Below are 26,292 nucleotides of genomic sequence, written 5' to 3'. Positions count from 1 at the left end.
GGCTGTTAAGATCCGTCATAAATAGTGCTCATTCAACTTTATTAATCAGGCGTATTTGTTTTTATTGAACTAAAACTACAATTTACAGATGGTATTGGTTAATTTTTAAAAAATCAATTAAGCCCTGCTAAAACTAAGCCATAATATTTTTGCACGATACGAATAAATTGTGCACATTTTTTTATTCATACTTACTAATTATTTTTTACTTACTTACTTACTTTTGGTTGGATTATGAATACATAAATATTATAATGTTGGTTCATTTTTGTAAATTTATTAAACCCTGCTTAAACCAAAGTATTCTGGATAAAAAATATTATTCTATCTATAAAATATTCAAAGTTATGTTTGATTTAATTGCATAATTTTAGATATTTTATAGATAGACGAGTATATTCTTAATACAATATCGTACTGCGAGATCTAGGTAATTACAATAAGTTGTGAAATAGTTGAATTTTTAGCAGTGAAATAATCACAGAAACGCCTAGGATTAAGACAATTACAAAAAATATATATTGTGGCCTTATCCGGAATCGAACCCGGAATCCCCGTAGACTGTGACAAACCATTTATTATTATATTATTATTCAGAAAATGATCTCTTGAATTCAATTTGTATATTGCTCAATCGTGTATTAGCAATTATTGTCAATACTGCTTGTAGTTTCTTACTTCATTCTCCAAAAATAGTGGGTTACTTGAACTCAATTCTCCCTAAAACTTGCGAAGATGTCTTCAGTGGAAAAATTTTAATGTATTGTATTTGATTTGGCGTTGTGGATAGTTTATACTTGTACATAAATATTTAATAAAAATGTCTTTCATTAATCCATTAGAGACAGTTATAATTGAAAATAATTACAAATGATATAGATAAATTCATTTAAATATATAATTTTATGTATTTAAATGAATTTGAACGAATTAAAAATTAGCAATGAATTAAAGTCTGTGGTTCAATCACAATCTATTGAAATCGTGCGATCGTAATTTTAATTGACATTAAAAGTTCTGTTGATTTTTTCTTTTGGAGAACAACCGACAACAAACAGTGATTAAAAAAAAGAAAAAAATGTTTAAATACTGATCTTCTTTTTGAGGCAAACAAAATTATCTGTATTTTTTTTACAAATTAACATTTAGAAATAAGGTCATTGTCATAAAGGAAAATAATAAATCAGCCCAATTTTAGGAATGTACATAGTACTTAATATAATTTAATATCTTTGCCAAAGGCTGTATACGAAAGTATGTATAATATTATGCAACGCTTACATTGATTAGCATCCTATGGCTGTGACCAGATATATATATGTATTGGAAAGATCTAGCGCCCCTTAATTAATATTGGAGATAATGAATATATTATATGCCTATATGTATGTATGTAGATATATTGAAAACAATCATAAATAATTACAAAATAAAAAGAATTTTTTATATACAACGTTTTTAAATTTTTTGTTGAATTATTATGCTCAATATGCTCAAACTTGTACTTGATATGAAGTAAATAAAAAAACAAACAAATATAGAATACTGAAATGTCATTTTGATATTCCATTTCGATTTCCATAGTAACGGACGTATATATTAATAATTTAGTTGCTAGGACTACCCCTTTAGCAACCAATAATAGTCTTTTACTTTTTACGGATTTTTCTGAAATAAATTTCCATACAAAACAGAATTAACTGAAAATGAATTCAATTCTGCTTAAAGATGGCTAAAAGTATTATAAGAATGCATTGACATCGTGTTGTGATATATTCTAAAAGTTTCAAATGTCTAGCTAGTCGGGAAGTTGGTTAAAAGTCGATTGCAAGATTTGTACTGGACAAACAACTACCGGACAAACAAGAATACGAGCTAATAAAAACGTTGTAAAATAGTAATTTTATAACGTTTCATCATGCGAATACAGCTGGATTAAATATTTATAATCGTTCTTAATTGCTATAAAGAAATAAAATTATTAATAATACTAACATATTAATTAACAATATTTTTAGTTCTAATATCACCCCACTTTTCATGATTTTCACATACAAAAACCCCAGCTAAACTCAATTGTGTTTTGGAAATAAATTGTAATATTATCAACTGCCGGACCCTTTCTCGGATTAGATCGGTAGATAGCTCTTTTTATATCCCCTATTATGTTTTGCTAATCATACCGATAAAGTTTTCTACGTGTGATAAAACAATAATCGTTATAATATGTAGTTAATACTGAGTGGGGTTTGTAATTAATTTTGATCCTAAAATTACATTGTCAGAAATACTGAAATTGCACCAGGAAAGTTTTCTAGGATCCCATATAGGTACGTCGAAAAATAATGCAAATACCTTTACATAGATAGCGACAAAAATTAATATTGTTTTTTTTTTATGTGAAGTTAAGTAGAAATTCATCATAATAATACAAATTGTAGATTTACAACTGTTTTAGGTTTCACAAAAAAACATCTTAAATAGTAACATATGTATGTATCGTAGTAGATTTTTGGGATTCCACCGTGTGCCCTTCTTCCTTTGTTTCCTCGATGTTTCGGGCTCGTCGTAGAGGTCATTATCAAGTGATGATGAACACGGTGGAAACCCAAAAATCTACTACGATAAAAAACAACCGTGAAAGCCTCAAACATTATAGATGTATTTATTTTATGAAGATTAGCAACTTTTTTACTTACGTATTAATAATAAAAACTTAACTATAAAACGTATTAATAATAAAAACATAATATATTTTTGGAAATTATTTTTTTTTATGATTTTATATATTTACTACTAGGGAATCTAATCCCGAGCCAAAATTCTGGTCCCGGGATTGGCTTTTTTTTTACATTGTTAATATAAATTTTTATATTTACAAATAACAAGGATAAAATCGGTCAAAAATAAATCTAATATAATTTATACTATTTAAGACATTTATTGTTAATATTGTATATCTACGTTTAATCTTGGAAATACATAAGTTTAATGGAGTAAATAATATTGTAATATAAATAATAATGTGAATTTAATATGAGATTGCTGTTTCTGATAGTAAAGAATTAATGAATGGATTAGCGAGATTTAAAATAGTAAAGCAAATAATCATGGTGTATTTATGGCCTTTCCGCTTCATTAATTTAATTAGTCAGCCAAATATGAAACTGCCGTAAAACGTATGAGATCATGATGGAATTACTTTGTTAAAAGTGCGAAGCATTGTTTTTTCCAATCTTTCTCATTTTTATTAATTTATGTGAAAACATAAAATGAATCGACAACATACACATGGGTATAAATCAAACTTCATTCAAACTCAGTTTATTTATAATGTAGTTATTTGTTATTAAAAGTATTTTTTCTGTTATATTTTATTTTCCATAAAAATTGATAAAAAAATCAATGCCGAAAGTTTCGGGATTATGTTTATCAATCCCGGGATTCATAGGTATCAAAAATAGCTCGGGATCCCGGGATCCTTACATTGTTGTCACTTTTCTGTGATCCCGAAATCCGATTTGAAATTTCTGTCCATTATTGCAATCCATAATACAAAGTGATTAGAAAATTTTATAAAATACCTAGTTTTTAATGGACGCGAATAAAATGGATCGATTAAGAAAAAAAAATAAACATAACTTTAATTATTAAGATTATAAAATATATTTCTAACATCTTAGGCCGGGCAGACCATCTTAACACTTTCAAAACGATGATGACATTTTTCCTAACAAGTCGAGACATAATTTTTTGAAAGTGTTGAATTTAATAGCGTGATTTATCGGTTATCATTGTACTTCAAAACTCTCAAAACTAGTTTTTTTTATGTCCCGATATTAAGCACTAAGCATCCGCATCTTTGACTATCAAACACAGCAAACTCCACCTTACACAAAATTATTAAAAATAAAAAAAAAAACATTTTTTTACTCGTCAGGTCCCAGACGTAGGATAAAGTTGTCGCAATGTAGATATTTTTTAACAACCTGATTTTTATAAGAATGAGTAATTATATTACATTAGATTTTTGTATATTACGAGTCCATGTTTTACATACATACATGAGCACTAATATTAGTAGAACACTAACTTTATTAAGCTTAATATGAGGTCACATTTGAAGATACTATTCAGTCGCCCAAATGCGCTCTATGCCAGTTTGGTTCCGCATGTAATCTCGACATTGAAGTCAATGCCCCCACCAAACCACACCCGCCCCGCACCACATCCGGTCTTAATCGAGAGTATCACGGAACCCCCTACGTTTGGATGTGAAGCATCATTTTTATTTTTATGACTGGGAATGTCTCAGGAGCAGTTACCCTAGACTAAGGTCGCCATGTACTCATATGTGCTTTGACTGAATTTACATGACTTTGAGTTAAGGTACCCATAGGAGAAATTAACACGTAGAGACCATATTAAAAATTGTAGTAAGTAACAAATTAAAGCCAAACATTCTAAGTGAAGAGATCTTGACGTTGGCAGTATGAAGCCGCAAATTTTCTAAATGCAATGAAATTGGCCTTTGTGGCGACCGGGTCGGACGGTCCGATGGGCCCAACAGCTGGTTGAACCGATTTGAGCAGCTCTTCCCTTTCCGTACACATTGTATGACATTCCCAGAGGGCATTAATACCTCCCCGTCAACAGACATTTTTTGTCCTAGATAGACATAGTTGTTAGCCTGCTTAATTTTAATGTCAGTGATGAGGGTCGCTTTTGTGTCTACTAAGCAGTTTATTATCTTTTTCTTCGAGACATTTAACTTGAAATCTACTTTGCTGCTTTCATTTTCATCATGTTCTGGAGGTATTTTGGGTTTTACACAAAGACAACAATATCATCTATAAAGCGCAGGCTATCCGCCGCTGATGGATATTTCTCTGTTCTTGTATTCAAGTCGTCTGAATAGATCTTCACGAGTAACGGTGAATAGCTAGGGTGAAACATGGCATTAAAACGTGCATATAGACAAGTGAGTACAAAATGTAATAGAGGTCAACAAGCTGATAAAATGGCAATGGACGTTAAATAAATGCAGTCAAAAATGTATTGAACGAAATGTTCAGAGAAAATTATTTTAAAATCATCACATGTTCAGAAGATCTTCTTCTTCGATGGCGCTACAGCTCAAGTCGAGCTCTGGCCTCCTCCACCGCCGTCCTCCAGCCGGAACGGTCCTCCGCACGTCTTTTCCAGTTCCTGATTTTTAGCAGCTGGTTGGCATCTTGTGTAATGTTATCACCCCATCGTATGCGTGGCTTTCCCACTGGCCTTTCCCCCCCTGGGTTTCCTTCGAGGATCTTCTTTGGAGCGCTGGACATGGCCTGCCCAGTTTAGCCTATGGAGTTTTATGAAGGTGGAGAGTTTTGACTCTTGGTATAAGCGGTATAGTTGCGTGTTGTACCTAATTCTTCACTCCCCACCATCATTCATGGGTCCGTATATCCGCCTCAGGATCTTTCTCTCAAAGCAGTTCACCATTTCAGCTGCTTTCATATTTAGTGTCCATGACTCGCATCTGTATGCAACGATTGTGCGTGTGACGGTTTTATAGAGCTGGGTCTTAGCTCAGAAGATCAGTCATGTAATATTTATTATATGAGAAAAAAAAACAAAGCAACTAAGTATTGTAGTTTGAAGAAAACAGTGGTCATTTTTCAATAAATACGACAAAAAAATATTCATCAGAATTACCACCACCTTGCGTTACAAAGAATTTTCCAGGTTTTGCAAAGCGATATTTTAAACCCTTCAACCGATTCAAATCAGAAATACCTTTTTTTCTTATTTTCTTTTCTATTAGTTTGCGTGCCAAAGTTACTTTAATACTTTGCTAGGAGACGACCACTGGCATCTAATATTATGCCAGATTGACGACTAAGTACCGAGAACCCAAGAAGGGTGTAAGGTGTTAACGGGAGGTATTCATTCAGAATTGTATCAACCCTGACTGATAATGATTATGACAAATTTGGATTTTGATAGCTCTGCATGTACACACATAAACATTAAAAAGATTGTGTATCATTTTGGTGCCTACTGCTTGTCCCACATGACCATTTCCTGAGCAGAACACACATAAAAGTTATTCGAGGTTTTTTTTATATTTTATTTTCCTAGGCAGGCCTTTCGGTAATATATATTCGTAGAGCCGGTCGTAAATTAGAATTACGAAGATAAAAATGTCTCCCACCACCAGAAGTGGTAGGAATACCTACGGGTATGTCGGATTGGTATTTTTCGAAAGTCGCTTTGCATACGCTCTAGCCATATTAGCGAGATTAGCCGGGTATTATTTATATTTGCCTTCGAGAGAATAGGCCGAAAGACCATATTTATGTGATATGCTTTTGTGTCCAAAGATTAAATTTCAATAGTATTAAAATGTGAATATTTCATGCATGTATTAATGAAGATCTTTATAAAGAGGCATTGAGTACAATCGGTAATAGCTAGGTGGCGACACTAGGCAGGTTTTTTTTTTAAATATTGCCAGCGAGAAAATAATAGATTTAAATATAATATTTATGTATCTGATAATTGGTTGTGAATATATCAGATAATTTATAAAGATTTTGACTGAACTGAACTGAAGAATTGAACAAATTAATGATTGCTCCCTAGTTATTTTCTGTCACGTACATCCACCAAAATTTATTAGACACTCACTTTTTTGTCGGGTCTGCCGAATGGCATAATCTGTTCTAACGCTATTACAATAAAGGTGATATTGATATAATAAATTCCCGATGCTTTTTGTCGGGTCTGCCGAATGGTTCGGTTCGAACGGGTTCGCTCAAATGAACATTGACACTAGAAACACTGTTCTAACGCCATTACAATAAAGGTGATATTGCTATAAATTCCAGATGCGTGATATCGCATAATGGAAATTGCGTGACATCTACCAATACATGTGCGAATGTCGCTATGAGCGAATTTACTTGCTAGCTACTGTATTGAGTGCGTTGTCCATTAATAATATCATTGGTTTTAGGGCATCCCTATGAACATCCCAATGAACGTTTGGTGTCCATTGTATGACGAGATTTGTCCATCCGATTGCCATCTCATCTGCTTACAACCTATATCATAGCGTGTACTCTTGTCTGCATCCTTATACATTGGTTTTTTTTAGTGATTCCACGTTATGTAGGTAAAACAGGCATCTTTCCGTGCCACGCTGTGATACTCGTAATTTTTGGATTTTTATTACAGAGTCCATTTTTCACACACATACGTGATCATCGATAGCACATATTAGTTGAATACTTTATTTTTATTCAACGAATAATTCACACGATTTTGAGAATGTAACATTCCATATATTGAACGTACATAACTTGAAAACATCTTAGATATATATCCACTAAAAGAAACATATTTGAAAAAAATACGACTCTCGATGGGTTTGAACCCGTATAACCACTGGTATCGCGTCACTGTGCATTAACCAATTCTATATCTAATTGCCACAATTTAAACTAGTAAGTCCTATATGAATAATAACGCAATTTGATAAGCATTTTATGTAGGACCTACTAGTTAAGAACTCGTCATTTGATTAAATGTTACACGAACTCATGTTTCACGTACTGCGGTGCACGAATAAGTGTCCTGCGGTGAACTGTTTACGTACAAATTTCCGGATACGAATAATATACAAAGCATACAGTGTGAAGGAAAAATTAAAAAAAAATATTAAAAAAAATCTTTCAGATTGTTTTACAGGTTGTAGTGTTATCGGTTATCATTAAAGGAGTAAACAAGAACTTAAAAATATTTGTAATATGATGACCTCCGTGTACATATTTTATAGATATAATTAATACCTAGGCAATATCAAATTACTCTGTCCATTTCCCATTTGCGATTTTGTCTATTCACGGATCAGTTTTTAATATTTTTACATATTCGATTGTCGATTAAAATAATTTCGTATAATTTATATCCATGAAAATATCTGTGGTCACAAAATACAAGGATACATCAATAAAAAAATTACCATTATAATATTCAGTGGCGGACTAAGTAGTATTGTGCGTTCGTGGTGGAATTATTCGTGTACTTTACCCTTATATTATTTTCTTCTGACCATGTCCGATACTAATATGATCTTAATACGGGCCTCAACAGAGTGGAGGTTTGTATTAAGAGATTTTTGTTTTTTCCGAGAAATGGATGTTAAGCCATTTTCTCAACCTATTTGGTCCATACCCTGACACACACACAAATTGAAAATTACACAAAAATTATAAAAACGTCCAATAATCATCATTCCAATATAGCCATAAATTATAATACAATCGTAATTATAATGTTGCCATTAGTAATTATATAGTTATGGAAAATTTACAAAGACCTTTCTATTATTACGTCTCTGGTGAAATAATACCAAAGAATTATTGACTATAATAGTAATAAACATACCTTTTCTCTATATCAATTCTTTACAGCTTTTATTCGTTGCTTTATTACCTAGTCATAATATAATCAATGTGGCGTTAATGCAAAAGTTATTAGATAAGTTATTAAAGACCATCCAGCCTCTTTGGGTCGTATAGTACTGAAATAACATTCAAGTGTGGGTCGATTTTTTGGTTTTCTCGTCAGTTTATGGTGGAGATGATTCAGGAAAATGTTTTGAGACTTATTATTTTATTTGAGGCTGTATGAATACTTACTGTTCGTAAATTTATCAAACTATCTAACAAATCAGGATTATCAGTTGATTATTCTCATAATTCGTATAATGGGCTGCCAATGGCTACACTACATGGGAGAGGAATAGGCTTATTTTACCAAATTTTCAAGGATATCTAAATATTCTAGTTTAACAAATATGCAATATAAAAGTTATTACTGCATTATATAACTTTTAAAGTAGTTCTACCATTATCCTATCAATTCGGCATCCGTTGGGAGTTCTGAAACTCTTAATCCGCCACCGACAATATCTATTTATAAACATTATCTAATCCAACTCAAAAAGACACGATACTTTTGAATTTGTTTTTTTATTTATTTAAAAAACTACTTAATGGAAAACGTAAAGACATAATATATACATATGCAATATATCCACGATAATAATTCAAAATTAGCCAAATTTATGTTTGGGTGTAATTATGATAATTTTATGATAAGCTTAAATAAATAAAAAAAAGCTTGTGGCGAAAAATTGCCTGCAATAAAATTTAAATAATGCCTACTGTATAGTGAAGTGAGTATAGATAGTGATTAATTGCTGACGTGGATAATCATGCGAAGCCATTGCCTTTAGGGAAAAATCAAAGCAAGAAAAAATGGTGTAAACTACTCTAATTTTAAGATAATATTTAAGTAAAATATTATTTAAAATATAACAAACAAAATGAAAACGTAAACAATACATCTTCTTATAGTGTCATTCATGTGAATTTAATATAACTTTTGAGATTTTTACAGCTTTTTTTATCGTGATAGAATCGTGGGTTTCCACCGCGTGTAATTCTTCCCTTTTTCCTCGATGTTACGGGATCGTTGCAGATGTCACTATCAAGCAGTGTTGCCATATTTTGAAAGTGGAATTATAGTACAGTGCCTTCAAAATTATAGTATTTCGGCAAAAAATATAGTACGCGTTGGGTGACCAATAATTTTCTGCATTTAAAAAAAATTAAACGTGGGGTAATTAACGTCTTGTTTTTTTAGACAAAATATCCATGAAGGGTAATTAACGTCTCGTTTTTTAGACAAAATTCAAATGTTAAGTCAGTGGTTTCCAAACTTTATGTTACTACGCCCACTTAAAAAAAATCTAATTTAGCCGCCTCTTCCCCGTATTTCATTAAATAATATAGACACCTTTTTAAATAGTCAACAATGTACCTACTTATGAATACAAAAATGAAAAAAAATATACAAGATTTTACTACGTATATAACATTAATCTTTGACGAATGTGCTTGTTTATTAGCACAATCAATTTCAATAGTAGTCAATCCAAATTCATCTTCGTTCATTGACAAATGTATTCTATCAAGGACCCCACATCCTGAAGCAGACCCTCCGGGTCAGAATTTTTCAACCATATATTAAAAAAAATTAATAGCTCCGAAACAAAGCAGCCGCAGGCAACTTTTTTTGCTATTAATAAAATAATGTGAAAAATATATTAGCAAACTAACCAAGAACTCAGTAAATAGATTTTTGTTTGCTTCAGTATATCTGGCGTAAAAATCATTTAAAAGTGGAGATAAGGCGAACTTTTTTTTTGTCATTTTGATTTCCTAAGCTCCAATATTTTTATGAATTGAACTGACTTAAAACGACAAAGTGAAGCGAAATCAATTCAACGACCACTAATATTAGTGGTCCTTGAATTGATTTATCCACTTAATTTTTTTTAAATTTCAACCAATATTGCCTCAAATTTCAACATTATGATTAATTTGACCCTTTTATTCCATTTTTTACGAGATAGCCATTGCTCTTCACAATAGTATAGAAGTGAGGGATTATAAAATTAGTCTCCATATTTGCAGAAAGGTTTGCAAACAACCTTTTATAGGACAGTTTTTTTTTTGTAGTTTATAACTAGCGGCCGTTTTATAAACTATGCATTTGCAAACTGCAAACCTGTGAGTCTACATTAATTGTCTCCCTTTGCAACACTCCCCGCCTCCTAGTTTGGAAATCGCCGTCACCTTTTTTTAGACAGAGGGTTTTTTTTGCTTCTAACGGATTATTTTGGCGTTGTTTTTCTTTGTTTAACTTTTTTTCCTATTTCTCAAAATTATAGTATTTTGGGCGTACTATACCTGTTTTATATCGTACATAGTACGCAGACGAAAATTATAGTACAAATACTATAATTATAGTACGGTTGGCAACACTGCTATCAAGAGATATTATGTGTTATGATGAAATGTAGTGTAGGTGTATGAATGCAAACGCAGCTCTAAGAATGCTATCTGGTCGTCACGACTGATAGCACATGGAATACAAAATTAATGGAAACCAGCATGCCCAACGCGGCATGGTACCAGTTTTGAAGGGGTGTCCGCTTTATTATTTTACGCCATAAAACCAAGGGACATAACGCGAGCCGACTGTCTCAAAATTCTCAAAAATTGAAGGTGGGTTATGTTTAGGTGAAAAACTTTATTGCGTATTATGAAATAGACGTAAATATTCTTTAACACGTGTTTAAGTTTATCCCATATTTATGCCCAACAAAGATCTGTATCCTGTTAAACCACACCCGATAGCGTAAGCCATTTCTAATTAATTTTGTGTTCCTTGGGATAGCATATGGCTGTATGTATATGTTATAGGTATGCCATGACGCTTTGACATTTCTCTCGAGCAGTGGCCAATAGAATTTAGCGCAATCGTCACGTGGTATTTAATATCATATGAACTGTGTTTTGATAATGACAAGAAAAACGGGTTATTAAAAGACAGTGTTGTGAATTCATGGTTAAACTACTTGATTTTTGGATGTTACAGACGTAGATGACATAAACGTAGATGCAAAATTACATACGTCAGTCAAAAAACAGGAAAAGAATAATATTTGATTTAGTTTTTTGATTTCTTACAGCAATACTACAATATCACAGATAGTTGACGCCTACGAGATATGACTATATAAACATGACAGGGTAAAACTGCAATATTAAGTTGTTCAATTTTCCAGCCTACTAGGTCTGGTTATATACGGAAATAACTCAAAAAGTCATGTTTCGTTCCATTCCATGTATAATTTGTTTTTATTTATAATTCTTATAATTTTATGTGTCACAAAATCGAACAGGGATTAATTAGTCAATATTTTGAATCTATACGTAAATAACGTAAAATAAATAAAATAATTATTATATACTATATCAGAAAGTGTTTTTTTCAAAATAATATATGTAAATAACGGGGTTTATTCCATATTTAAACGTAGCGTTTCATTGTGCAATCTTAATTTCAAAATTTTATGGAAATAATAAAAACAAAACCACATTTTACTCAAAAAACATTTTTTTTAAATTGAAATAAATGCCATTAAATTACAACGTTTTTATTAGCTCGAATTCTTGTTTGTCCGGTGGTGAAACTTTTAGAATATATCAGAACACGATGCCAATGCATTCTTTTAATACTTTTAGCCATCTGCAGAATTGAATTAATTTTCCGTTAATTCTGTTTTGTATGTAAAGTTATTTCAGAAAAATCCGTAAAAAGTAAAAGACTATTATTGGTTGCTAAGGGGGTGGTAATAGCAACTAAATTATTAATATATACGTGCGTTACTATGGAAATCAAAATGAAATATCAAAATGACATTTTTTCAGTATTCTATATTTGTTTGTTTGTTTGTTTTTTATTTACTTCATATCAAGTATAAGTTTGAGCATATTGAGCATGATAATTCAACAGAAAACTTAAAAACGTTGTATATAACAAGTTATTTTTATCTTGTAATTATTTTAGAATTAGGTTCAATAATTTGTTTCTGTATTATATGGTATTGATTCAACAATTCGATTCATATTAAATATACAAATATTGTCTATGTGGTTTGGATAATATGAACTCACGTTGATGTTCGTCCCGAACTCTTTGACGTATTTTCGGTGTAGGCAACGCCTTACACGATTTTTAGTCTCGCGAGATTTATTCGCGGCCGTTTCTTTGGTCTACTTCATAATTTATCGTATACCAGTCGTCTTCAAATCGTAAACATGACTCACAAAGTCAATTAAGAGCCCAAAAAAATTTAATAAATCTCACGGCTAATAGGCTGGCTTAATTTTAATCGTTTTTTAATTTAAATTTATTCCTTTTCTCGTATAATTCATTATTGATTCAACCAAAGAACATATAAAGTCTTGAAAATATACACTGCGTGCACAAAATAAAAAGAAAAAAAAATATCCCATTCGTTTTGTTTTATTCATTTTTTTTAAATCAGTTTTTTTAATTAATTCAGTGTTTACTTTGACTCACTTTAAATTTAAAAAAAAAAACTAACTAATATCCCCAATATTCAATTAGAGATTGAATATTTATTACTAAGCTAGTCAGTTCATTTATTTTCAATTACTGTAAATTCATTCATTCACCTGTATGGTGGCAGTATATAAACGATAAAATATATACACAGTTACACTAAAAAGTCATTTCAATAATTGTGTTTTCATCAGATCGGTGAACGGATGAAAGTTTTCCGGGTCAGGGATGCAGGATATAATTCTTAACAATACATACAATGCTTTGATTTTTCGCATATACATAAAGGAGAAAGATTTAAACCCAAATTATCATATTTAGCCGGCTCTCACACCTACACTCCCCTCGTCTGCCGCACAGCCTTAAATAAAACCATCTAGGAACGTCGATTTTATTTTACATATGAAGACACCCCGCACATTTACCTAGCGACAATCGCACGTAACCTCTCGAAGTGAATAGATATTTGAATGCGGCGACTGGCAAGCCGGTATAGGAATGACCAATTCGTAGGTGTGTGTATGCATTCTGGCATCTTCGAATCGCAACACAAAAGTCATGTGATTTGTTGATAGCAGCACTAGATGCTTTTTTTCAAACTAAAAAGTCGCATTCGACCAATCGGCGGAGCTCCATTTGGCAACATGTGTTTTGTGAATAACGATGACATCACATTTAGATATTCGACACGTTGCAGACGAGACGAGACGTTGATTTGATTGCAGCGCATGAGCCATCCGCAGTTTTATCACTAAGTTAATTACTATGTCTCCCCTTTAGAGCGGATCACACGGTCTTCCACATAATTGGGGTTATATTAACATATTTTACTAGAAATAGTTGTTAACCATTTGTCCTTCTCATTGGAAAAATAAGTATTTTGTGACCAGCTTCGAAATCTAACATGCAATCCATTGATATTCATGTTTGGCTACCGCGTGTGCTTAATTACTATTAATACAATATTCCTGCTTTTATTAATAATATCCTTATATCAACAAAACTAAGGTTATAGGTACTTTATTATAACAGGTATATCTGTGATTAATTTCATTCAATTTTGATTTAAACAAAATAATAAAAATACAACAACTTTATAATTACTATTGTATTACGTTGATACAATTAGCCAAGAAACAATGCTCATCTAAAATATGACGTATCTATGTGTTAATAATTAGGTAGTTTTCATTTAGACATGCAGTGGTGGTTTTTGATACATAAAAGCCTATATCATTGATAGGTTTTGAGGCTTCTTCGCGATAATTTTGCATGTGCACCAATAACTGTTACTAATCATTATGTGTTAAGGTAAAATATATCCTAAACCATTGTAGCTTGAAGGTCTGAAAGATTTTTTTTGTGTTCTGGAATATAATAATGTGTTTAAATTGAAATTGTTTCTATTTATATTTAATCGACATTCGGTATTGTGGCAATACTACTACGATTCCATCACTATGATTATGTATCTAGTAATACTAAACTCCGTCATTAAATTGAGTCCTAAAACTAACTTAATTAATCTAAGATCACAATAGGGCGCTAGTATTTTTCTTTTAGGGTAGAAGGTTTTATTTTCGAAATATTTAGTCGATAGTTTGTTTCGAAGCAACTGCCATTTATAAAATGTGGAATTCTGCTATAAGAATTTGGAAATTATAATAATATATTTATTCGTCGAAATTTATACACTTGGTTATTATTTATCATGTGGGTCAAAAGTGTATGAACAAAAAAAAACACAGAATATTATTCAGTGGCTGGCTCGCTATAAATTGCCTTAAGTGATTAATATCACACCACAGCACACAATCTCGCCCATAAATTTCACCATTTGTACAAATATTTTATAAACACATTTGGTTTTGTGCTGTCAAAAAAATATTGATAAATATTCGTTTTTACGGGTGGTCCGGCTGTGTGTGTTGTTACCCTGGTTATAGCAATTTTCGTATACGAAAAATATTACGATATATCGAATTTTTATTCAGCCATATACCGGATTAAGCTATATCTGTGATAACATTTAAAAGATTTATGTTGTGTCTTATGATATATTATCAAGTGAAATTTCCGCAAAAGTTAAAGGAGTCGAATCCTGTTTTTTTTTGTCTTAGAAATGCACGTAAAAAATATCCCATGCTTTATTGGTAGGTATACGTAATCGCAATAATATGAAGGACACTAAATGAACTATACTTTAATGAAGACCAGTTTCATCTTTTTCACAGTTGTAATTAATACATTACTAGCTGCCTGGAACTACTCCATATGGAAGAAAATGTGGTTTAGCATGAGAATTAAATTACTATACTGGAAATTTTGGTTTTAATATTACATAAAAATGGAATAATATTATATCAGTGGCGAATACTCTGACCCAAACACAAATTGAAAAACAATATCTGTAATTGTCAGACCCAGGATTCGAACCTGGTACCTACCACGTTATAGGCCGACGCTTAAGTCGCTCGGCCATCGTGGGCGTTGGTTTATGGCGTATGGTTTTGCTCATGAAGGGTTTTTAAAATCTAACAATTTGTATTATTAGTTTAATGAAAACAAATAAGTATAGTTTAGTGTGCTCTACTTATGACGGATCTTAACAGCCTACCTCCACCCCTCGCCAGTTGCCGCTGATATATATTTATAGTATATTAAAAAAAAACCTTGCATATACGTCAATACTTAATGTTTAGCTTGCCCACTCCACACGCAATTTTGTTAGATGAGCAATAATTCGTTTATCTATCCTATCCTATGAGCAACGTTCCCTCTAATTTTTCGATTGTGTGTGCGGATCATCAACGCATCTGAGTAGTGGCGTAACTAAGGTTGGTATCACCCGATGCGGGAAATTTATACCCCCCCCCCAACAAACAGCACATACAATTTTTCATTAAAACATATATTTTAATGACACGCGCACATCTTACAGGGAACATTGTATATGAGTCGTTTAATTACAAACCGATACATCTACAATTCAATATTAGTCGTAGGTAAATGACGCTTTTATGCGTCAAGTGTAATTGGCTGGTTTTAACGTTAGTTCCTTATTTCTATTATATTTTATTTTCAAATTAAAGCTATCAAAGTATCTATTTTTATTAGTTGCTAAGCCCCGTTGTGCAATATACGTATATTAAATGAAAAATAAATAATTACAATATAAAAAGAACTTTTTATATACTTACCACGTTTTTAAATTTTCTGTTGAATAATATAAACTTGACAATTCTATGTATTAATAATTTAGGACAAATAAGGCGATTGTCAACAAATCATTTTTTTGCTATTTTGCAACAAACAAACAAATATAGAATACTGAAATGTCGTATATATTAATAATTTAGTCGCAAAGTCGCGTTTAATCGCAAAGTTGCGATTCGCTTCTTCCCATGAAGACATAATTTAGGGCATTGTAGTGCTATATGACGTACAATGTCCTCTAGTTAAAAATTCATATTCCCATCGTATATCTTAGCTGTTTACCGACATTTTCTAAAAATATAAAAAAATGGTTCTTAGGAATTCGTCCTTTATTCTATTAGTCAAATATCTGGATTGGATGTAATTAAAATTTGTAAAACACGAATTAAAAGACGTTATTCTATTTCTCGACCACTGTGATTTACCAACAATATCAAAATCCAATTATATAGTGTTACTATTCAGGTGAAAATATTTAACCAATTTACCTATTAAAATCATGAACTACTAAGTCAATACTATTTATCATAAATATCTCAATTGTCATAATTGTTTATTACACGGTTTTAAAAACACCACGGAATATGATTTATTGAAGTCGCTTTAAAAGAGCTACCGTGAAACCAAATTACGCTTAACACACATACCCCCTGATTGATTCTATTAGAGCCGCTAAAGTGGCAACACTTGCTTGTTAACCCGACCACAAATTATTGCATTACCGCTTGTTAAAGTGTGGCCAGAAATAATAAGCCAACTATATTACACGGATACAACATGACCCGGGAACGCTGGACGGGAATATAGTCTGTTCAAATAAGTTGTGGCTGACACAACAGGTGTTTATAATATTTTTATTAGAAATATAAAAATAAAATGTAAATGTAACAAACGTAAGTTATATAGTTATTAAGATTGTTTAGTTATATTAAACATTCATCGAATAAAATTGAGAATTTAATCAAATGTTTATTTTAAAAAAAATATACCTAAGATTTTAATTATCATATTTTATAAATAATTTTTGACCAGGCGTAATTCAACATCAAGTTTCTTTTATCATAGCCCTTTTAACCAGGGACACATTGGTGGTATGATACTACCCCGGGAATTTTATGTAGTCGATCATCTCAAAATAATGTTATAGGTACTTACATCATATTATGACTCTGATTTTTTTCGCTGAACAAAACGTTGATTTGAACATGCATTATATCTTATTGTCGAACATCGAACGGTTCTAAGGAAAATAAAAATGTAAACATGTTATATTATAACATATAATATTATTTACGTGCAATAAATGTGATTGGGCATAAACATGTTAAGCACAAACCTATTGCCTTTGCTTGTTGGCCTAAGCCCTAACGGAACGGGATTTCTCACCGTATCCCGATAGGATAATTCACTCCTGTCTTTAATAATACAATAACGTTAAATTGCAGGTAATATTTTTCTATACACCTAGTGATCGATTAGAAAAGATAATATGAAAATATCATACAATATCAACAAATATATTCAACACAAATATTATATTAAATTAGAAATGATGATGAAAATTTTTTAAAGTCTCATTCACTTCTGTTTGAATGCTGTATAAATAATAAAAAAATATACTTCATTGAAAACAGACATAATGAACATGTCTGAATAATTACATACGCTATATTACTAAAACTTTCTCACATAAGTAGATCCTAATATGGCACATTTGACATTTTAATATTGTATATTCTTATGTTGTCATTTAATAACAATATATCACTCAAGTCGTTGCCATAAAAATGATTTTGCAAGACTTGTAGATATTGTGATATTTAAAATTTCACACAGTAACAGAAAATTGCAATACAATTTATTAACTTTATTAAGGTGACGCATCAGTGAAACGCCAAATAATTTTCAACTGTACGCGCGACGAAATTTTGGACTCGCTGCCATTCACTGAGAGAATGTTGACCCGGGAACACGTCACTTTGATGCGTGATGGCGACGGGTCAATTAATTCTAAAATCGTGTAAAGATGACTAAAAACGTTACCCATTTACTTTAAAAAGAAAACATGTCAATGAATATATTATTATTGTTAGTAATAGAACAATAAACAGAACATAAAATGGACGTATGTTGGATTTATATGACAATTAATATTTCGTTTGACAGGCGTCATTTTCACCCGCCACCCGCAATCCGCGCATCGCCTAGCGACGATCTTTTTAGACCGTGCCTCAACTAATGCATGGCCTTAATAAAATTGAGAAGCTAGGGAGTAAATAGATTAAAGTGTATTTACTAACCGTGTTTAGTAAATAGATTATGATATTATATTTAATATAATGTGACTGTTTTCAAAAATCTATAAATGGGGAATTGTTTTTTATTGATATCATTCCTATGCCAACAAAACTTGTTGACATTTTTAAATATTTATTTGTATTATAATTACATACATTGTTATGCAAATAATAACAAAATTTTATACGCCTGGAATGTAATTAAAATTAAAAATGAAGTGCGGTACAAGTCTGTTTACTGGAAGCTAAGCGAGAACAACGGCAATTTTCATTGCAAATTTCATAAATTCAAGAATGATAACCTAACCTTACCTAACAATAATGATACAGTATATCGGCTATTTTCAAAATTTGTTTGCCACTGGCTTCCACTACTAAACAGACAAGAACCGAAAATGCTTATATCTATTTACAGAACGCAATTATACGGATTATTTTTTTATCACGCAAGAATGGGTATATTAATTTGATTTGAAAAATGCTACAAACTAACATTTTACTAATATATAATTTGTGCTCTTGTAATATTTGTAACCGCATTATTAAATTGTATTGAATAATCATCAATACATATTATATTAATACTAATAAAATAAATAAATCATTTAAGTCTGCGGTTTCGTGATCGCCAGGTGAACGTAGTATAGCGCACGCGCAGTGATTGGAGCAGGTGGTTAAGTGGGCGTGGCCTTTGGAAACCTCTTTTAAACCCCTGCTCAAATTATCCTCTACTCTGTTTGTTCGTAATTAAGTAAAACAACACGGAAAGGTTATTAGGGGTAACGCAGTAGCGGGCCGCGAACTTACAACTGAATTAAAACGATATAATAAAAATATTAAGTCAGAGTAATTCTTAGTCGCGACCAAATAGATTGTAAGTCCCACCCGCTTTTAAGGGGGGACATGCTCGTCGAAGGTCAAAATTGAGTTTTTATTGTATATTCAAACCATGATCCTGGACACTCCTTAAACGTTGTAGATGATCTATTTATATACTTTTGAAGCGTTATTATCCTTTATAGTTATTTTAAACATTTGATGACTGCATGAAGTATTTTTGTTACATAAAATAGTATTCTTTTAAACCTCTCGCTCTAATGTTTTAGAATATAGTCATATTTCGGTACATAACTGTGCAGTGGTGTTAAGATTTTTTACATTTATTAATTTTTAAACGCATTTATAAAACCATTAGCATAATTTATTACGAGATAATTTTGTAAAATATTCACGATAAAAAATTATATTGATAATCTCTGTGATCCCAAATTTGACAAGAATTAGGCATTTTATTATTCAAAAAATCGGCAAGATTTACACATTTCAAGATGATTCTAAAGATATTTATTATAAACTATGTCTTTGACCATTCAAGTGTGATAAACATCTTATGAATAATGATTGCTTAATAATAATTATTGACCTAAGAACAAGGTAGTGTTTTTTTGAAATACGCCATTTCTTTTGTCATTCCCCAGTGGTTAAGCTACAACATACGGCCGTAGCCGTAAATTGACAAACTAAAATTGAAGTAAAGAGTAAAATGATATTGACGCGCGTGTTTGAACATGTACCGTTTAAAAAAAAATAAAAAAAAATTCGGTTAGGTACATGTTCAAACACGCGCGTTAACATAATTTTACTCCCTACTTTAATTACAGTTTGTCATTTTATGGCTACGGCCGTATGTTGTAGCTTAACCACTAGGGAATGACAAAAGAAATGGCGTATTTCAAAAAAACACTACCTTATTCTTAGGTCAATATTTATTATAAAGCAATCATTATTCATAAGATTTTTATCACACTTGAATGGTCAAAGACATAGTTTATAATAAATATCTTTAGAATCATCTTCAAATGTGGTTATTTTGCCGATTTTTTGAATAATAAAATGCCTAATTCTTGTCAAATTTGGGATCACAGAGATTATCAAAATAATTTTTTATCGTGAATATTTTACAAAAAATATCTCGTAATAAATTATACTAATGGTTTTATAAATGCATTTAAAAATTAATAAATGTAAAAAAACTTAACACCACTGCACAGTTCTGTACCGAAATATGACTATATTCTAAAACATTAGAGCGAGAGGTTTAAAAGAATACTATTTTATGTAACAAAAATACTTCATGCAGTCATCAAATGTTTAAAATAACTATGAAGGATAATAAGGCTTCAAAATTATATAAATAGATTATCTACAACGTTTAAGGAGTGTCCAGGATCATGGTTTGAAAATACAATAAAAACTCAATTTTGACCTTCGACGAGCATGTCCCCCCTTAAGGGGAATGTATCACTTCGATAATCTTCCAAAATTATTAGTGAAAACAAAACGTGTCACTATTTCTATTTTTACATTTTTATTGTTTTTATTACTTTTCTTCTTTGTAATAATGTTTCGTGTCATGTTGTGATCGTCTTAAACTTATAATTTGTAATGTCCACAATATGTTAAAAAAAATGTAAATTGAAATACCGAATTCGCAGACAATTTGAAACTAAAAATGAAAGGGGACGGTATTGTAAGTTCAGCGTAGGTCAAAATGGAGCTTTTATGGCATTTTCAGAGCATAACCCTGGACATTCCATAAACGTTGTAGATAATCTATTTATATAATTTTGAAGCCTTATTATTCTTTATATTTATTTTAAACATTTGATGACTGCATAAAGTATTTTTATTACATAACATAGTATTCTTTTAAACCTCTCGCTCTAATGTTTTAGAATATAGTCATATTTCAGTACGTGCATGTGCAGTGGTGTTAACATTTTACAGATTTATTAATTTTTAAACGCATTTACAAAACCATTAGTAAAATTAATGTTAACATTATATAGTGACATATTTACGATAAAAAAATATATTTTATGATCTTTGTGATCCCAAATTTGAAAAGAGTTAGGCATTTTATTATTCAAAAAATGGGCACGTTTGAAGATAATTCTAAAGATACTGATTATGAGCTATGTATTTAACCATTTAAATGTGATAAATATCATACGAATAATGTTTGCTTTATAATAATTATTGACCTAAGAATAAGGTAGTATTTTTTTGAAATATGCCATTTCTATTGGGAATTCTCAGTGGCAAAGCTACAACATACGGCCGTAGCCATACATTGACTAACGATAAATGAAGTAAGGAGTAAGATCATGTTAACGCGCGTGTTTGGACATGTACCTAACCGATTTTTTTTAAACGTTACAGATACAGATATATTCAGATACATTTTCAGCTTATATCCTTTGGGCACGACGTGTATTTAGTTATCTACCTACAACATTATTATCGGTACAAGTCGGTTATGGGGTATCATACAGCGGCAAACATATTTTTAAAATAGCCGATATACTGAATTATTTGTTAGGTTAACCTAACCTAACGTAAACTATTTCAACATATTATCCAATAAAACCTATTTTGAAAAAACTGAGGGTGAAGTCCTTTTTCTTTTCTAGAGTCAAATAGTCACGTAAAAATGATCCTTAGGGATGCGCCACTGGGCACAGGTAAAAATGTTATTATGTTATTACGGCTTATTGGAGGCTGCCTCCCGTTTATGGCGGCAATTCAATTTAAATTGCCGGCCCCTCGCAAATTAGAAGCGCCACTAACCCAATAATAACACACTCGCTTTACAACATTGTAAATTGATAGTTAAGCGTCGTTTATTCAATTCAATAAACACATTTTTATAAACACCCGGTTTGAATTCTTACATTATATTGTTTTTAATATTGTTTAATCATGTAAATGAATCAGTGGTGGTACATGAAATTTGATATTTATATAAAGTAAACAATGTTGTTCGCTATAGATAACAATATGATTATCTACTCATGTGTTTATTGTATTACCTACGTCATACGTGATGTAGACGTAGAGGAAGGGTAGATTCTTCTGGAATTGTGGCCAGCATTGCCAATTTAGTGTTTTTTTTTGCCAGATCTAGCATTTTTCGATTGGCATATAGCTTGCAAAAAACGCATCTGGTCAGTGGCGTTTTTATTAGCATTTTTTGATGTCACCAATTTTGTTCTGAAAATACGCTTGATATTTAGTTTATTTATTTTCATGCGCATCAGATAGCTACTTAATGCAGATAGGTCGGTACCTATTTTAGTAGCGTTAAAACAATAGGAGCATCCATGGCCATATAATACCAGTTTGACGATTATTGGAATGCCATGAAATGAAACTTGAACGCTTGAATCCATTTTTTCGTAAAAAAAAAACTGTTAAGAAACCTCATAATGAGGCGGTTCTAGATCTATATAGGATTGTAGATTCACTAGTTATACGATGTGCCAAAAACAAAAATAAAAAATGCTACATTCTTAAATCTTGTGTATGTTTCATTCAATAATAAAGTTTAATTCAATATTATTAGCAAATGCAAGTAGGTTTAATAAGTAGTTAGTATAATATTTTGATGCAATTAAGGAATTTAAGTAAATAATACAGAATAAGCAAAACGTCTTTGTTGTCTCATAATAATATGTTGCTATTTACTGAAATTAAAAATATATGCATTTATTTTCTGTGCAGTCTAATTTATATTGTCAAGCTGTTTAAAGTTTTGTCTTTAATTGTTTCAGATAATGCGACTTGGTCAAGATTTTTCCGAGCAGTGCCTACACTCTGACTGCTTCCAATATCTTCAGGCAGCAACATGTTGAAGAAAATTGCAAAGAGAGGCGGTGATCATACAATGGGCATCAACCACGAAGAAGAAACAGGATCTTCACCAAAAGAAGGCATCGTACAAATGAGCAATGAGGTGATAGCTAATATGCTGGGACAGAATGACAGACACTTTACAGAAGAAAAAAATAACAGCAAAAATAAGTGGATGTCGACTGACTACAGTAAAAATACTGTTGAATCAAACGGTTCGAATAACGTTGACGGTGTAAAAAACTATTTTGCATTAGGAAGAAAACAGTTTGAGGATACCAAATCATTACCAAACTCAAGTTTGGATATAAGTCTTTGCTGTGATTTAGATAACTCTTGTAGTGAAATGGCTCAAAAGAGTAAATCTTCCAGTAGCAACTGCCTGAGTTATATCTTTCAAGGATTTAGAAGAAAGTCTTATAGAAACTTTTGTTTACTTAGCGTATTCGTAGCGTTTGCTTTAGGACTCGTCTTGGGTATTTTCCTTCCTTTAGTTTACGGCGCCAAAGAGGTAGCAGGAAGTTCTGCCAAATTAGTTCTTTCCAATAATATGACTGAATACCAAAGGTTAATTATGAACGGAACGACTGACAGTTTTAGAGGTAAAAATTCAGCTGCTTCACAAATTAAAAAGATTATAAAGTCAACTGATAATGAAGGCTATGAAAGGATATTTTTGGTTAATAATAATCGTATTGGTTATAAAAGAGTTGAATCAAAATTTCCAACAATAAATGACTTTACAGATGACAGTAAAAATGTTATTAAACAAACAGAAAAAAGTGTAGTAAATCTTGTTAAACCAAAGCGATATTCCAGTGTTTCATTTCTAGGCGATAATGAAAACATGGATATATTAAGCAGTGATAATATTGATACAAAATCATCTATTTATTCGAATTATTTTAAATTGGATGATTTCAATAAAAATAACGATACGAACGAAGACTCAAAGGAAAATTTGCAAGGTTTGGACCACCAATTTATAAATGGACACTTTGTAAATGACAACGAAACAATTTTGTATAAAAATATTTACTGGGGAGAGAAAATAGAGAAATCATTACCGCCAGGTTATGGATCTCAAAGCAATAACGAATGGATTCAGTATATGAAAACGACGTCTGCTGTCAAAATGGAGACAGGCTGTGGAAGAATGCAGAATCGATTGGTAACATTTTTAGATGGTAGACAAGCTTGTGTCAGATACAGGCAGAATACTGATCAAATTCAAGGAGAGCTGTTTAGTTTTTATTTGGCTCAAGCGTTAAATTTGCCAAACCTTGCTCCGTCGCTTGTGAGTTTGGTTAACTTGACTGAAAATCTTTGGCAGAATGTCGCTGGTGATATCGGATCAGCGCAGTGGAACTCAAATAGACCGGTAGTGATGACGAAATATATTCCAAATCTTGAATCAGCACATATACCACCAATTTTTAAACCTTCAGAGAGACATTTGAATAAATTTGACGTAGTTAATATTATTAAGAAAGGCAACGATCCGAATGATGCATCAAAAGGTGATTATTTACTGACGAAATTAACAAAACCTTTTCTTACAAAAGCCAATGAGAATAAGATTAGTGATGAACAAAAAGTTAATGATTATTCTATTCAAGAAAATTCTGATAACCCGGATGAACCGATAATTGAACATGTAAAAGCTAAAATCGGTGATGATTTATTAAACAAATTTATTGAACTGGCACAGTGGTCTGATTTGATAATTTTCGATTATCTAACAGCAAATTTGGATAGAATCGTAAATAATTTGTACAATTTCCAGTGGAATGTTAATATAATGGATGCACCAGCTCACAATTTAGCCAGAAAGGTGGACTCCAATTTGTTATTGTTTCTTGATAACGAATCTGGACTACTTCACGGTTATAGACTGTTGAATAAATATGAAGTCTATCATACACTGCTGTTGGATAATCTTTGCGTGTTCAGGAGGTCTACGGCGGACGCTATTAAAAGCCTACACAAATCGCGGCAGATCGGTAACATCTTGGACAGGATGTTCAAGGAAAAAAATGACGCAGGTGTTCTGGACGTTCTGCCTCCGCTTCCAGAGAAAAGTGTTAAAATACTAAATGAAAGGATCGCAAGGGTGGCTGGACAAATAAAACGATGCGAAGATCAGTTCGGTAGATAGTTCATGTGGCATGACAGTGATTTAGGATTTGTTTTTCAATTGTGGACTGAATTTAAATATGTGATTTAATTATTTATGTATGTGTAATAGACGCGTGTAGAAATATGTGAAATTGAAAAGTTGTATTGTATAAATGCTATCGAAACAAAGATGATGCTTATTATAAATTGTAAAATGATAAGAATTTATGTATATTAGTAACTATTATAATATAAATGAGTCGAACTTGGTTATTACGATCACGGAAATATGGAGATATCGGATGTAATGAGAAAACGTTCGTTGATATTTTAGTTTATGATTTTCTCCATAAATTTATTCACTTTTACAACGAGCTACTTCTCGGGTATACAGAGCAAAACTGTTAATGTGTCGATCGTTTAAAAACAACATTTTCGACCCTAAGCAATAAAATCCGACCGGGCAGTTAACTAGACCGTTGCCGCCGGGATCGGATTACGTTTATGACACGAGTTAAGTGTCTAAGTACCTAATTGGTGTTTTCGCCGACAACATTGAAAAAGTATCCACGCATATGGTTGAAATTGCGTGTAAAAATCCAAGCTTTGTAAAGTCAGTCGGTACCTACCAGCGCCGGCGGCTCAGCACTTCATTACAATAAACAACTTCTTTTGTAGTTTATGAATGCCATGATTGTTTCGGGGATTTTTACGATGGTTTTCAGATTTTTTATGTTCTATGCTTAAATAGAACGTGGCGCGATAAATGTTATATAACGATATAACGAGTAATGCTTATAATGAGAAAATTCAGTCGGTCCCATCTTCCTCGTAAAAACCAAGTTCGACTATATGTCTAGCAAAATATTATCCATTGTAAACAATATGCAGACTGTCATAACATTATTGAGATTGTCACTGACGTATATTTTTATTGGAGTAGTGCCAAAGTGTATATCTTTAATGCTGTGAG

General features: G+C 31.6%; 1 protein-coding gene across 1 annotated transcript in view; it reads left to right on the top strand.

The window, feature by feature from the left end:
* Positions 1–25,359, top strand: part of fj (four-jointed box kinase) — a 51,355-nt gene extending 25,996 nt beyond the window's left edge. The window contains exons 2-3 of the mRNA XM_085956937.1: positions 23,123–23,961; positions 24,157–25,359. Coding sequence (XP_085813063.1) covers positions 23,197–23,961; positions 24,157–25,359 — 1,968 coding nt within the window. The 5' untranslated portion in view covers positions 23,123–23,196. The remainder of the gene's footprint in view (positions 1–23,122; positions 23,962–24,156) is intronic.
* The last annotated feature ends 933 nt before the right edge of the window (positions 25,360–26,292 follow it).

This window comes from Rhyacophila brunnea, unplaced genomic scaffold (assembly GCF_057557595.1).
Source record: "Rhyacophila brunnea isolate RB1 unplaced genomic scaffold, BYU_Rbru_1.0 scaffold_6, whole genome shotgun sequence".
NCBI classification, from domain to species: domain Eukaryota; kingdom Metazoa; phylum Arthropoda; class Insecta; order Trichoptera; family Rhyacophilidae; genus Rhyacophila; species Rhyacophila brunnea.
The sequence above is the reverse complement of the archived record's forward strand: the minus strand, read 5'-3'. Positions and strand labels throughout refer to the sequence as shown.